The 16,419-nt window shown below is 37.7% G+C and overlaps 1 protein-coding gene across 1 annotated transcript; it reads right to left on the reverse strand.

Moving 5' to 3' along the window:
* Positions 1 to 10,221: 10,221 nt before the first annotated feature.
* LOC118880643 (beta-defensin 125-like) lies at positions 10,222 to 15,575 on the reverse strand. The gene is made up of 2 exons (XM_036824374.1): positions 15,518 to 15,575; positions 10,222 to 10,535 (listed from the first exon to the last, which is right to left on the reverse strand). The coding sequence occupies exons 1-2, from the start codon at positions 15,573 to 15,575 to the stop codon at positions 10,222 to 10,224; spliced, it is 372 nt and encodes a 123-aa protein (XP_036680269.1).
* Positions 15,576 to 16,419: the final 844 nt, after the last annotated feature.

Here is a 16,419-nt window from a genome sequence, read left to right on the forward strand (position 1 = left end):
CTGGAGGCAGACACAAGAAGTAAGAGGAACTACAACCCTGTAGACTGCGGAAAGGAGAGTCCCAAACACAATAAGTTAAACAAAATGAGAAGAGAGAGAAATATGCTGCAGATGAAGGAGCAAGATAAAAACCCACAAGACTAGACAAATGAAGAGTAAATAGGCAGTCTACCTGAAAAAGAATTGAGAGAAATGATAGTAAAGATGATCCAAAATCTCAGAAATAGAATAGAGAAAATAAAAGAAACGTTTAACAAGGACCTAGAAGAACTAAAGAGCAAACAGTGATGAACAACACAATAATTGAAATAAAAAATACTATAGAAGGAATCAATACCAGAATAACTGAGGCAGAAGAACAGATAAGTGAGCTTGAGGATAGAATGGTAGAAACACCTGCTGTGGAGCAGAATAAAGAAAAAAGAATGAAAAGAACTGAGGACAGTCTCAGAGACTTATGGGACAACATTAAATGCACCAACATTCGAATTATAGGGATCCCAGAAGAGAAAGAGAAAGAGAAGGGGTCTGAGAAATATTTGAAGAGATAAGAGCTGAAAAATACCCTAACATGGGAAAGGAAATGGTGAAACAAGTCCAGGAAGAAGACAGAGTCCCATACAGGATAAGCACAAGGAGAAACACACCAAGACACATATTAATCGACCTAACAAAAATTAAATACAAAGAAAAAATATTAAAAGCAGCAAGGGAAAGCAAAAAATTACATACAAGGGAATCCCCATAAGGTTGTCAGCTGATTGTTCAGCAGAAACTCTGCAGGCCAGAGGGAGTGGCAGGATTTATTTAAAGTGATGAAAGGGTAAAAGCTACAACCAAGATTACTCTACCCAGCAAGGATCTCATTCAGATTCGATGGAGAAATAAAAAACCTTACAGACAAGTGAAAGCTAAGAGAATTCAGCACCACCAAACCAGCTCTACAACAAATGCTAAAGTAACTTCTCTAAGTGGAAAACACAAGAGGAAGAAAAAGACCTACAAAAATAAACCCAAAACAATTAAGAAAATGGTAATAGGAACATACATGTTGATAATTACCTTAAATGTGAATGGATTAAACACTCCAACCGAAAGACACAGACTGGCTGAATGGATACAAAAACAAGACCCATATATATGCTGTCAACAAGAGACCCACTTCAGACCTAGGGACACATACAAACCGAAAATGAGGGGATGGAAAAAGTTATTCCATGCAAATGGAAATCAAAAGAAAGGTGGAGTAGCAATTATCATATTAGATAAAATAGACTTTAAAGTAAAGAATGTTACAAAAGACAAGGAAGGACACTGCCTAATGATCAAGGGACAAACCCAAGAGGAAGATATAACAATTATAAATATATATGCACCCAACATAGGAGCACCGCAATACATAAGGCAAATGCTAACAGCTATAAAAGGGGAAATTGACAGTAACACAATAATAGTGAGGGGCTTTAACACCTCACATACACCAATGGACAGAACTTCCAGACAGAAAATTAATAAGGAAACACAAGCTTTAAATGGCACAATGGTTCAGATAGATTTAAGAGATATTTATAGGACATTCCATCTGAATACAGCACATTACACTTTCTTCTTAAGAGCACATGGAACATTCTCCAGTATAGATCATATCTTGGGTCACAAATCAAGCCTCGGTAAATTTAAGAAAATTGAAATCATATCAAGCACCTTTTCCGACCACAATGCTATGAGATTACATATCTATTACAGGGAAAAAACTGTAAAAAACACAAACACATGGAGGCCAAACAATATGCTACTAAATAACCAAGAGATTACTGAAGAAACCAAAGAGGAAATCAAAACATACCTAGAGACAAATGACAACGAAAACACAACAACCCAAAACCTATGGGACACAGCAAAAGCAGTTCAAAGAGGGAAGTTTATAGCAATGCAATCCTACCTCAAGAAACAAGTAAAATCTCAACTAAACATCCAACCTTACACCTAAAGGAACTAGAGAAAGCAGAATTTTTTTTAAAAAACCCAAAAATTAGTAGAAGGAAAGAAACCATAAAGTTCAGAGCAGAAAAAAATAAAATAGAAACAAAGAAAACAATACCAAAGATCAATAAAACTAAAAGCTGGTTCTTTGAAAAGATAAACAAAATTGATAAACCTTTAGCCACACTCATCAAGAAAAAGAGGGAGAGGACTCAAATCAGTAAAAAAGGAGATGAAAAATGAGAAGTTACAATGGACACTGCAGAAATACAAAAGATCATAAGAGACTACTACAAGCAACTCTATGCCAATAAAATAGACAACCTGGAAGAAATGGACAAATTCTTAGAAAATATAACCTTCCAAGACTGAACCAGAAAGAAATAGAAAATATGAACAGACCAATCACAAGTAATGAAATTGAAACTGTGTTTAACAATCTTCCAACAAACAAAAGTCCATGACCAGATGGCTTCACAGGTGAATTCTATCAAACATTTAGAGAAGAGCTAACACCCATCGTTCTCAAACTCTTCCAAAAAATTGCAGAGGAAGGAACACTGCCAAACTTATTCAATGAGGCCACCATCACTCTGACACCACAACTAGACAAAGATATCACAAAAAGGAAAATTACAGACCAATATCACTGATGAATACAGACACAAAAATACTAGCAAACAGAATCCAACAACACACTAAAAAGAATAAAACATGATCAAGTGGGATTTATGCCAAGGATGCAAGGATTCTCCAAAATATGCAAATCAATCAATGCGATACACCATATTAACAAATCGAAGAATACAAACCATATGATCATCTCAATAGATGCAGGAAAAGCTTTTGACAAAGTTCAACGACTTATGATTAAAAACTCTACAGAAAGTGGGCATAGAGGGAAGCTACCTCAACATAATAAAGGCTGTATATGACAAACCCACAACAAACATCATTCTCAATGGTGAAAAATGGAAAGAATTTCCACTAAGATCAGGAACAAGACTAGGATGTCCACTCTTGCCACTATTATTCAACATAGCTTTGGAAGTCCTAACTGCAGAAATCAGAGAAGAAGAAGAAATAAAAGGAATACAACTTGGAAAGGAAGAAGTAAAACTATCAGAGCAGATGACATGATACTACACAAAGAAAATCCTAAAGATGCCACCAGAAAACTGCTAGAACTAATCAATGATTTGGTAAAGTTGAAGGATACAAAATTAATGCACAGAAATCTCTTGTGCTCCTATACACTAACAACAATATATCAAAAGGAGAAATTAAAGAAACAACCCCATTTACCACTGCAACAAAAAGAATAAAATACCTAGGAATAAACCTACCTAAGGATGTAAAAGACCTGTATTCAGAAAACTATAAGACACTGATGAAAGAAATCAAAGATGACACAAAGAGATGGTGAGATACACCATAAAATCCAATCTTCTTGGATTAGAAGAATCAAGATTATGAAACTGACTATACTACCCAAAGCAATCTACAGATTCATTGCAATCCCTATCAAATTACCAATGGCATTTTTTTACAGAACTAGAACAAAAAATCTTAAAATTTGTATGGAAACACAAAAGACCCTGAATAGCCAAAGCAATCTTGAGGAAAAAAAAAAATGGAGCTGGAGGAATCAGGCTCCCTGACTTCAGACTATACTACAAAGTTACAGTAATCATGACAGTATGGTACTGGCACAAAAACAGAAAAATAGATCAATGGAACAGGATAGAAAGCCCAGAGATAAACCCACACACATATGGTCAACTAGTCTATGATAATGGAGGTAAGAATATACAATGGAGAAGAGACAGCCTCTTCAGTAAGTGGTGCTGGGAAAACAGGACAGCTACATGTAAAAGAATGAAATTAGAACACTCCCTAACACCATACACAAAAATAAACTCAAAATGAATCAAAGACCTAAATGTGAGAGCGGACACTATAAAATTCTTAGAGGAAAACATAGGAAGAACCCTCTTTGACATAAATCACAGCACGATCTTTTTTGACCCACCTCCTAGAGAAGTGGAAATAAAAACAAAAATAAACAAATGGGAGCTAATGAAACTTAAAAGCTTTTGCACAGCAAAGGAAACCATAAACAAGACGAAAAGACAACCCTCAGAATGGGAGAAGATATTCGCAAATGAATCAATGGACAATGGTTTAGTCTCCAAAATTTACAAGCAGCTCATGAAGCTCAATATCAAAACAAACAAACAAACAAACAACCCAATCAAAAACTGGGTGGAAGACCTAAATAGAGATTTCTCAAAAGAAGACATACAGATGGTCAAGAGACACATGAAAAGGTGCTGAATATCACTAATTATTAGAGAAATGCAGATCAAAACTACAATGAGGTATCACCTCACACCAGTCAGGATGGCCATCATCAAAAAATCTACAAACAATAAATGCTGGAGAGGGTGTTGAGAAAAGGGGAACCTCTTGCACTGTTGGTTGGAATGTAAATTGATACAGCCATTATGGAGAACAGTATGGAGGTTCCTTAAAAAGCTAAAAATAGAACTACCATATGACCCAGCAACCCCACTACTGGGCATATACCCTGAGAAAACCATAATTCAAAAAGAGTCATGTACCCCAATGTTCATTGCAGCACTATTTACAATAACCAGGACATGGAAGCAACCTAAGTGTCCATCAATAGATGAATGGATAAAGCAGATGTGGCACATATATACAATGTAATATACTCAGCCATAAAAAGAAATGAAATTGAGTTATTTGTAGTGAGGTGGATGGACCTGGAGACTGTCATACAGAGTGAAGTAAGTCAGAAAGAGAAAATTAAATACCGTATGCTAACACATATATATGGATTTTAAAAAAAAAGGTTCTGAAGAACCTAGGGGCAGGACAGGAATAAAGACACAGACGTAGAGAATGGACTTGAGCACATGGGGAGGGAGAAGGGTAAGCTGGGACAAAGTGAGAGAGTGGCATGGACTTATATATACTCCCAAATGTAAAATAGATAGTTAGTGGGAAGCAGCTGCATAGCACAGGGAGATCAGCTCGGTGCTTTGTGACCACCTAGAGGGGTAGGATAGGGAGCATGGGAGGGAGACGCAAGAGGGAGGACGTATGGGGATATATGTATATGTATAGCTGATTCACTTTGTTATAAAGCAGAAAGTAACACACCATTGTAAAGCAATTATACTCCAATAAATATGTTAGAAAACAAACATGAGTTATTCCTATAGTAATGAAAAACAATGAATGTTATTTTTGATTAAAAATACTAAAGCAAAAAAAAAATTTAAATAGATTTACCATATGACCCAGCAATCCCCCTACTGGGCATATACCCAGAGAGAACCATAATTCAAACATACACATTCACCCCAGTGTTCATTGCAGCACTATTTACAACAGCCAGGTCATGGAAGCAACCTAAATGCCCACTGACAGACAAATGGATAAAGAAGACGTGGTACAGATACCACCATATTCAATGGACTATTACTCAGCCATAAAAAGGAACAAAACTGGGTCATTTATAGAGACGTGGATGGACCTAATGACTGTCATACAGAGTGAAGTAAGTCAGAAAAAGGAAAATAAATATCATTTCTTAACTTATATATGTGGAATCTAAAAAAATGGTACAGATTACCCTGTTTGCAAGGCAGAAATAGAGACACAGACGTAGAGAACAAACATATAGACACCAAGGTGGGAAAGGGGGGTTGGGATGAATTGGGAGATTGAGATTGACATATATACGTTAATATGTATAAAATAGATAACTAATGAGAACCTGCTGTATAGCACAGGGAACTCCACTTCGCTGTACAGTAGAAACAAACACAACATTGTAAAACAACAATACCCCAATAAAAGAAAAAGAACAACTTTGAATCCTCACAAGACCCCTGAAAAGTAGATACTGTTCCAACTTTAGAGATGAGAAAACTGAGGCTCAGATAGGTGTGTAACTCGCCCAAATTAGGTCACTTCTAAGTGGTAGACTTGAAAGTCAAAGTCATATCTGTTTAATTTCATCTGTGCTCTTCCTCCCTGTGCTTTCCCTTTTCTTCTGTTCTCTGTCTTGTCCTTTATAACCATGTGGTCCTGAACAAGTTTCTTCTGTCTGAGCTTTAGATTAAAAATTAGCAGTTCACATAGGTATAATAAACATTTATTAAAAAATAATTTAAGAAAAGAAAGCAAAAGCTATCATGCTGCATGATGGTGAAACCTATAATCATGGAAATGGAATATACAGGAATTTTTTTTTTAAACATAATGATCAGAGTATTGGAAAAACAATCATCAGTCCGAACCAGGTAACGTTTGAAGCCTAACTTTTTGAATTTTTTGGATTTTGAGAGTGTGTTTTTTCTAACACAATTTTAAATTGAGACATAAAATATTTTATCATAAATTTATATAATAAGATGCTGTGATTACTTGTGTGTTATAAAAATTGACACGTAAAAAATTACAATTTAAATTTTCAATTCAATCTGAATGCATCGAATTTGTTATTGACAGTAATCCATTTAATAAATATGCAAAGAATCATTTCCTTAACAATTAATAATATTACATCATTTTTTCTCTGTAAACTTTTATTCCAGCTTTTTGTTTTTATTCCAACATACCCATAAAATTAGACCTTAATGTAATATATTTTAGTCTTTGAAAGTCTACTGTTGATAATTCTATCATATTTCTCTGCAAAAATGTGGATATATATTGTAATTTTTATTGTGAAATCTGTGTAAATATAAGGCTCTAAATATTTAACAGCATATTCAAGATTGAGTCATTATTGCAATATTTGGAACAAAATTGATTAAAGCCACATAAATGTATTATAAAATGTGAAAAATATTTATTAATGAAGAATAACTTTTTGTTGTACTACAAATGCATCCTCTTAGTAAATACATATTGCTTTCTCTCAATTAGCTTATGTGTAGGTAGATGAATATTATTTTCTACTGATGAGATGAGAGTCAGTACCAAATTTCTTCCCAGTTTTTATTTTTAAAAATGTAATCACTGAGACATCTTATTCACATCAAAAGGTAAATGTGAAAGTTTAAAGATTAGGTAGCAGATAGATAAATGATAGATACATGGGGAGAGAGAGAGAGAGAGAGAACACATTTCTTTTAAGTCCTTACAAGTTATATGCCCAAAATCCCATAGTAAGCTATCACTAAATTTTATTTACAATGATCTATCACCCACCAGGTGATTTGCCCTGCTGTCATTGCTCTGGTAAATGAAGAATGGAAAGTCACTTGAATTTCTAAAGGATTTGTTATCCAAAGTCTATGATTACTTACTTTCTGAATACCAGCAACAATCTTTCAATTATCGACTGGTTTGACACATGGACGTTTTTCCACTCTGAGCAATCCATGATTGTCAGAAAAAGAAGGGGTGAGAGGTAAATTTTCTTTCAAAGTTAAACAAAAATTTACAAAGTGGAGATAGAAGATCGTGTTAAGTGATATGGAAGCAACCTAAAAGTCCATCAACACATGAATGGATAAAGATGTGGTACATATATACAATGGAATATTACTCAGCCATAAAAAGAAAATGGACAACATGAGAGAGTGGCATGGACATATATACCCTACCAAACGTAAAATAGATGGCTAGTGGGAAGCAACCGCATAGCACAGGGAGATCAGCTCTGTGCTTTGTGACCACCTAGAGGGGTGGGATAGGGAGGGTAGGAGGGAGGGAGATGCAAGAGGGAAGAGATATGGGAACATATGTATATGTATAACTGATTCACTTTGTTATAAAGCAGAAACTAACACACCATTGTAAAGCAATTATACTCCAATAAAGATGTTTAAAAAAAAATAACGAAACGGAGTCATTTTTAGAGATGTGGATGGACGTAGGGACTGTCATACAGAGTGATGTAAGTCAGAAGGAGAAAAACAAATATCGTTTATTAATGCTTATATGTGGAATCTAGATAAATGGTACAGATGAATTTATTTGCAAAGCAGTAATAGAGACACAGACGTAGAAAACAAACATATGAACACCAACAGGGAAAAGGGGGTGGGTGGGATGAATTGGGAGATTCAGATTGACATACATACACTACTATGTGTAAAACAGATAACTAAAGAGAACCTGCTGTATAACACAGGGAACTATACTCGATGCTCTGTGGTGACCTTAATGGGAAGGAAATCCAAAAAAGGGGGGATATATGTATACATATAGCTGGTTCACTTCGATCTACAGTAGAACCTAACACAACACTGTAAAGCAACTATAACCGAATTTAAAAAAAAAAAAAGAATGCTCTGAGTATCACAAGATATTAAAAACTTGAGGGTCAAAAAAATATTTCCCTTAAATTATCAACATGCATATCTTGGAAAAAAATGTTGCAACCAGTATCCCAGTTTGAAGATTACTACTTTATATTGTCAGATCTTCTCATATTGATTGAGATGATTTCATGAACAAGTGCAAAAATTTTTACTGAGCATCCACCATGCGCAAGGCACTGGTCTAACAGCTTGGGGCGCAGCCATGAACAGGACCACAGTGTAAGGACTCTATGTACATTATAGTGGTGATGACAGGCTACATGTAAGTAAATGATAAAATAATTCAGAAGGAGAGCAAAGAAATCTACAAAATAATTTCAAAGAATTTAAGTGAATGGAAGAAAATAATGCAGAGTAGTGTGAGAAGTGGTCTTGTGGCCAAGGATTATTTCTAAGGAGGTGACATTTAAGGCAAAGGTATAGAAGAAGAGTACTCTAGGCTGAGGCAGACTGGTGGCCTAGGGATGTCTTTATGGTGAAAGAATGCCTCTGTGAAGGGTTGGCATATGACCTGTGTGACGAGGTGTCAGCCATACAAAGAAATGGAGAAGAGCTATTTAGGCCAAGGTACACTAGAAAAAAGTCGATCACCTTGTCCAGGTTTGCTAAAGACTTTTTTGGTTTTGGCACTCTAATTTCCGTGTTCTGGGAAAACCCTCAGTCCCAGGCAAAGTAGGATAGTTTGTCAGCCAACAAGAGGCCCACGATCTATTGGAATATGAGGTCTACTTAAAGGTTAGTGGCCTGATGGCCAATATCAAATGCACAGCTGGGGTCACTGGCAGCTTGACCCTAAGAAAATAAAAAGAATTAGAGAATAAGCCTTCTTGATTCTGAGACTTTTAGGCATCTGGGACTGTGGCTCTCAGTAGCACACCAGCCTTAGCTCAGCACATTAATAATTAGTCAACCTTAGAGTGAATAACTACTTCTCTGTGATGTCAGAGACTAAAGTCGCTGATCCACCAGTTGCTGTGCAAGCAGCACTCACACGCACAGAGGCAGACAAAGCATAGACCCCCTACACACAACTAGTATTTGTGGACAAAATGAACATCTGGAGAGGCACGCAATGAGACCACCATAGTTGGAAGTTTTGAGTAGACTTTTGAGTGGAAAGAGCATTGGAAAGATAAGTAGAATTTGTGATGTAGCTCTTAATTTAATATGATGTGTTCTTAAGGCAAGTCCCATGTGCACCTCTATCTAGTTAAATCAGTGTTTGTGGTGAATGAGGTAGTTTCTAACTAAAACTGGGTTTGTTTTGGGTTGAAGTATTAAACAAAATTTGACCTCATGATACAAACAGGGATTTAAAGTCAGCACTTACAATAAATGTTGGTGAGGACAGAGGGACAGGAAAGGGAGGACTTGTCTGGAACTTTTTATGTGCATTCATAGGTTCTTCCATATATGATAGTAGTGTTTCAGGTATTACTAAAATCAAAATTTCAGTCTCAACTATACAGGCAACTCCAAACTGTGGTATTTATTTATTTGTTTGTTTGTTTGTTTATTATGGAAAAATACACACACAAATATCACCTGAGGCCAAATATTACCACATGTATATTAGTATATCAGAGGAAAACAAAGAACGAATTTAAGCCCAAAATAAAGAATCCCTATATCTTCTATACACTTCTCTTTATACATTTCTAATTGTGAGGTAATTCTCTCGGTTCTTGCCTGGGCAGTAGCATTATGTCCACCTCTATGTCATCCAATTCTCGATTGAACGGTCCCCGGTGAAATAACATCTGTAGACTTGGCTCCCTGGATATTAGTCCCAACGATTATATAGATCTGCTGTCTCAGGCTCATGAGAAAATGTTGTACCCTCAACGCTCTCAGGAATAGTTGTCAAAGTCTAGGGAGAATCTCTCTTGGAAGTAGTGGTCCCAGTTACCTTGGTTTCTTCAGTCTCAATTGTTTTAATTGTTACCTCATCATTCAACCCAGATATGGGAGAAAAAGGAAAACCATCGTGAGTACCAAATCCAACAGTTACATCTTCACTGAATGTGGGACGTATTGGCCATTGAGTGTATGGGTGGTCACTGCGTAGGGGGATGCAGCATGACAGCTTGTTCTTACAAAGAAGTTTGTACCTTTCGAGATGTAAACATCGTCTTCTGCAGTGTCCTACATCATTCTTCCAGCATCTTTCAACAAACCAGCCAGCTGCAGGGTTAAACAAGCAGTCAATTTAAAAATTCTAGCCACAAGACGACAAACATTAATTCCAAAGTTTGACAACTACTACTATTGCCATCAAAAGTAATATGATAACAAATACCACAAGCCATTTGGAGAGACAAAGAAGAAAACTAAACCTGTATATTAAAAACTGTGACATGTGCCATCAAGGATATTGCTGGTGGTGGGGAGAGGAGAGAGAGAAGGAGAGAGGAGGGGGCAGGAGAAAGACTGGAGAAGAAGGAAAGAGGAGGAGGAGGAAGAAAACGAGACAGAGAGGATAGACATATGTAAAGCTAATAGTTGAGCCACGGCAAGGCACGAAGGATGAAAGGAGGCAACAGGATACACAGGAGGCAAAGATTATTTCAGGAAAGGACCATCAAATGCTCAGTCCCAGTGTTGAGAAACAGCATAGTGTCTTTAAGGTATTAAGAGAAAGCTGAAGAGTCTGAAGTATAATGTGCAAAGAGCAAAGGGGCACGAGATAAAATGAGCTTGAAGTAATCATGCCATTGCCTAGTCAATTTGGCCATTATTAAGCATTTTTATTTATTTCAAACCATCATGTGAGTTAACTTACTTCATGTTTTAGACAGTTAGCTAGGATTTCACATGGAAATTAGATAAGGGAAAAGGAGGAATAGAATCTGGGAGACACGTTAGAAGCTTTGGCCAGGTGAAACATGAGGATGGCTGGAACTAGGGCTGTGAGAGTTGCAAAGAAGCGAACAGACTAAAGACATCGATTGTTTGAATATAAGGTCAGCAGAGGATGGAGAAATCCAAGTACAGTAGTACATTTCTGAGCTGATATAGGGGAGATTCATGATGCTTGCTATTCATAGAATAGTAAACAGAGGAAAGAACACGATTTGGAGGGAAGAGAAAAAGGTGGTTACAAGTACTTGTTTTGGGGTATATGACACAATATACCTCAGATGTCCAGAGGGCAGTAGGATATAGCTGTAGCAACTCAGTAGACAAGTTTGGATTCTAGATGTAAATTGTGGAATCATTGCTATGGATAGTATTTAAAACTACAGTTATAGATAAAGTACATATAGTGTTGGAATAATGTGAGATAAAAGGGGGCCATAGATAAATTCTGGGGACTGTCAATATAGAGAGCTCAGATAGGAGGAGAAGGCTCAGAAGGAACAGCCAGATACTTAGAGCAAAACAGGAGAATGAGACACTAGAGAATTAGATTAGTTTTCCCAGAAGCAGACCTTGGGATAAATTTTGACTACGGTATAATAAATGAGTTGAGGGCATTCAGCACTTCCCACATCCCAAAATCAGTTTGGAAATGGGGAAGTTAGGGAAATAAGACAGCCAAAAAGAGGAGAGTTATACAGTTAGTTACCACTGTGATTGACTAGAGCATGACCCCATGGGGAAATCTGGCAATTAGTGTATGGCTAGGATAAAGGTCCAATTTATCCTTCTTGAGGGTCAGAGGAGCTGGAATATTTTTCCACCATCCAGTAGTTGATAGATGATACCAGAGTGAGCTGACAATTCCCTGTCATTTCCGGACTGCCCCGTACAGGACTGATTTGCAAGCAATCGACCATGCTTTGAGGATACTGCCAGGCACAGGTCACGCTGGTGTGCATGAAAATGGCAAATGCCAAAGGGATACAAAGAAAGTTGTATCAGGTATGACTAGATTATGCAAGTGAGGAAAACGTATCCTAAAGGAACGCGTGGACACTTGTAGGCAAATACTGCTGTGAGGTTGAGCGAGATAAAGCAGGAGCTGGAGCCTCCATTGCATTTCACATGATGAGTGTCACTGGTAATCTTCAGAGTGGTAGGAAGAGGAGAAACAGAAGTGAAGTGGTTGACATGTGAATGAGAAGTGGAAATAGCACCTGGAGACCAAACTCTTAGGAAGTTTAGCTGTGAGGAAGAGCAGAGAAATAGAGAAGCACTTGGAGGACAATATGGAGTCAAGGGAAGGTTTTTCAGGTTTGTTTTGAAAGCCGGGAAATAAGAGAGCATGTTTGCAAATATTAAGAAGGAACAAGTAGAAAGGGAGAGATTAACGTAGAAGAGGGAAACGAGGCAAAAGAAGGGCATAGTCCTTGATTAGGTGACAAGGATTAAGAACACATAAAGCACTTGACTGTATGTGATATGGAGAAGCACACTTCCTCAGCTATGTCAAGAGGGAAAGAGAAGATGGGTGCAAAGCCATACTGGTATGAGTGTTGGCAGCGGTAAAAAGAAAAAGTGCCATTTGAATTTTTAAAATCTTGAGATGTGGGGTAAAGTCCTAAGCTGGGAGGGAACATCACAGACAGGAGTGGAGCAGGAGAATTGAAAAGAAAGAAAGGTCAGTGAAAAAAAGTGGTCTAGGAAACAGGAAAGATGAGCTCACACAAGAAATACAGTAGGATTTCTAAGCAGCGTGATAATTCATTGGAGGAGGGAGGATAGGCATCTACCGTGAAACTAATCTGTTCCATTGTATGATCATTTATCAAGCAACTATATGACCATCTTTCTCAGCAAACCACCCGAGAAGCACCAAGGTTGGTGTATTCTAGGAAACAGCTAGTGCAAAGGCTCTATGTTGGAGGAAGCCAAGGATGTATGAAGAAGGTCAAGTAATTCTCAAAACAACCCTTTTTGCATTTAATTTGATAAAGTATGAAAAGTACCTTTCGTGGGTTGAGATAGAGAGAGAGAGCACAACGAAAATTTGGCTCCTATTTCCTACCCTGGGAATGTTGGCTTTATCCCAACTTCTCCAATGATTCATTGTTCTCTTATTATTTTACTGGCTCTAATTCTATTGCCCTTGGTAGAATTTTCTGTAAGTTTCGAGGGTAGCTGTACCACTTCTTTCATCCTGGACAAAGTCTAACATTGCTTCCTCATTCCTCACTTCTACAAAGATTACCTCTCTATGTATTTTTTTTTTTTTCCTCCAGGGTGCTCAGCCTCGAAATCTGAGTCCTGTCAGCATTTCTCCTCCATTCCCAAACACGTTAAATCATCTTGTTCTGTCAATTCTTCTTTAAACTTGCCTCTCACTTGCATTGCTCACTACTCCTTTTCAACTATTCCCCCCAGAGTTAAAATTTCGAGTACAGCCCATCACTCAACAGAGGTTTGAGCCCCTAACTGTGGTACAGACTCTATTCTAGGTGCTTGGGGTACCTTTGTGAACTAAGCAGACAAAATCGCATGGAGCTTACTTTCTAGCAGAGGAAAACAGACACTAAAGAAAACAAGTAAATTATCCTGTATGTGAGAGGATGATAAGTGGTTTTCAGAAATAAGAGAGAATAGATTTAAGTGGAATCTATTTGGTGTGTCATGGGGGCAGATGACAGTTTCTTAAACAGCAGTTAGCAGAGGTCTTGAGAGAAGGTGACAATTAAACGGTGACTTGAAGGTGGTGAAGGAAGTAGCCACACCACTATGTAGGGCAAGTGCATCCTAAGCAGAGGAAAAAACAGAACTCTGTGGGTTGAGCAAGCCTGGCATGTTTGAGGAAGGGCACTGAGGCCAGTGTGGCTCTGGCAAAGTGAGCAAGGACTAGAGGACTAGAGTGATGGGAGATGAGGTGAGAGAGGTCATAAGCACCAGATCATGGAGGGCCTGGTGGGCCACTGTCTGGTAAGGACGCTGGTTATTGTTCTGAGTGAAGAGGGGGCCACTGCAGAGATCTGAGCAGAAGAGGTACATGGTCTGACTTCCAGTGCGAGCAGATCACACTCTATGCTATCTTGACAGAAGACGACAGGAGGCAAGAGTAGAAGGACAGAGACCTGTGAGGAAGCTATGAGGAAGCAGTAACAGGTGGGAGATGATAGTGACTTGAATCAGAACGGTAGCAGTGGATGGAGGTGGTGAGATCAGTTGGTTCTAGACATAATTTGCAGGTAGATGTAATAGATTTCCTGGTAGATATGGATCTCACAGCTTAGAATATCAAAGATAGTTCCAAGAATGTGGCTTAAGCAATACAATGATGGTGACTGGGAATAATCTATAACTTAATGTTTTTTGTTTTTTTTTTTAGAATGGCAGCCATCACTTATTTCAAAGCTCCTCAGTCTGGAATTATTATGTCATTAGGACTTATGACCTCCATCACCAATATTTCAAAATCATAAATCTAAAAAATATGAATTACAATGGTATTAGTTCAGGCACATAAGCCATCTAGCCAAAACATTATCCCTCGTGTGAATTCTCTCTGAAAACAAAAAGGAAGAAGGAAAACAGATACGGAATCAGGTAGCATCAACTTAAATATAGCTATTAACAGCACTCCACTGATGGACAGTTTGGCTTGGTAAAATGTTTCTTTACAAAACCCTCAGGTGCCATCTCAATTGAAAACAGAAAAATACACTCAAAACATTAAATAGCTAAGTTGCAAAATAGAACCTATAAGCAAAAATTTATAAATCAGCAGGAAACAAATCTACCGCCCTCACAATAAAAGAGAAAAATAAGCAGAACCACACACTTTACAGAAAAATCGAAATACATGATAAATATATATTTGAAGTTTGACTTCTCCATAGTCAAAGAAATAGAAAATATTAGAAACTTAGATATTTTCCTTCATTTTAAACATTTGCAATATTCAGAATTTGACAATGCACTAAGCAGAGAGGAATAAGGTGCATGTCTAGGAATTTTATGTTGAATGGTTTATGTCTATGAATGGTTGTATAGAATATACTTGTATATGAAACATAAATACACTTCTTAGCAAAAATAATAAGTACATAATAATAAGTACATAAATGTCTCCAACAGATTCTTAGAGAGCAGGGACATGGAGCTGCCAGCATGCCATCATAAGAGCACTTGCGCTGCTCTTTATTGGCCCAAGGCTTTTCCTGTGGACTCTCTTTCCCCTTCAAGACACCTGGGAGCCCAGGGTCGACAACTCCTCCGAGTTCCATCATCTCTCCATTGTAGGGTTCCATTACCTTTGGTCACCAGATTTAGTAACCCACATATCATGAAGGTCAGCATCAGGAGATTCATGGCTTCTGGGAGAGAGGGAGCCCTGTGTCCTGAGGAATGCAGAACACTTTGCACAGTTAAGACTCTGAGTGGTCACCTTTACTGGCCTATCATGGGTGATGAACCAGAGAGGAGGAGAATGCTATGCCACCCAGAACACCAGATAATTAACTTGCACCACTGAGTGTGCATGACAAAATAATGCTCTGTTCTAGAAACTGTTATAGGAAACTGAGGCCTTATGAAATGAAGTATAATCCTGAGGATGTGTAGGGTCTGATGGAAAGAAACAACTCCCCAGTAAAGTCCTCCTTAACCTTGGATGGGGCCAATTACTTCTCCTCCCTCTGTATGCAACACTGTGTATATACCCATGATAGCAGAACGTTATATCAAGATCCAACTTTTTTCAGACCAGTAAGCTTATGACCGCCAGTAGATTATCCCCCTTTCCATCTGAGTGATGCCCCAATCCATTGTGTATTAATTTCTTTATAAGTTGTGAAGTTTGCTTTGAATGGATTTTTTGTTGTTGTTGTTGTTGCTATGGATAGCCAATTTTTGCAGTAACCGTTTGTTGGAAGTACTATCCTTCCTCCATTGAATTGCTTTGGCAGGTTTGTCAAAAATTAGTTGGCCATACTTGGTGCTCTATTCTGTTCCATGGATTATGTATCTATTCCTCTGCCAGTACAACACATTCTTGACTACGGTAGCTGTATAATATACTTTGAGATAGTGTAGGGATACCTCCTGCTTTATTCTGCCTTCTGAAAATTGTTGTAGCTCTCCCAGTTCCTCTGCCTTTCAATAAAAATTTTAGAATAGTCTTGGGAATATCTACAAAAGATCTTGTTGGGACTAT

This window comes from Balaenoptera musculus, chromosome 15 (assembly GCF_009873245.2).
Source record: "Balaenoptera musculus isolate JJ_BM4_2016_0621 chromosome 15, mBalMus1.pri.v3, whole genome shotgun sequence".
In the NCBI taxonomy this organism is placed as follows: Eukaryota; Metazoa; Chordata; class Mammalia; order Artiodactyla; family Balaenopteridae; genus Balaenoptera; species Balaenoptera musculus.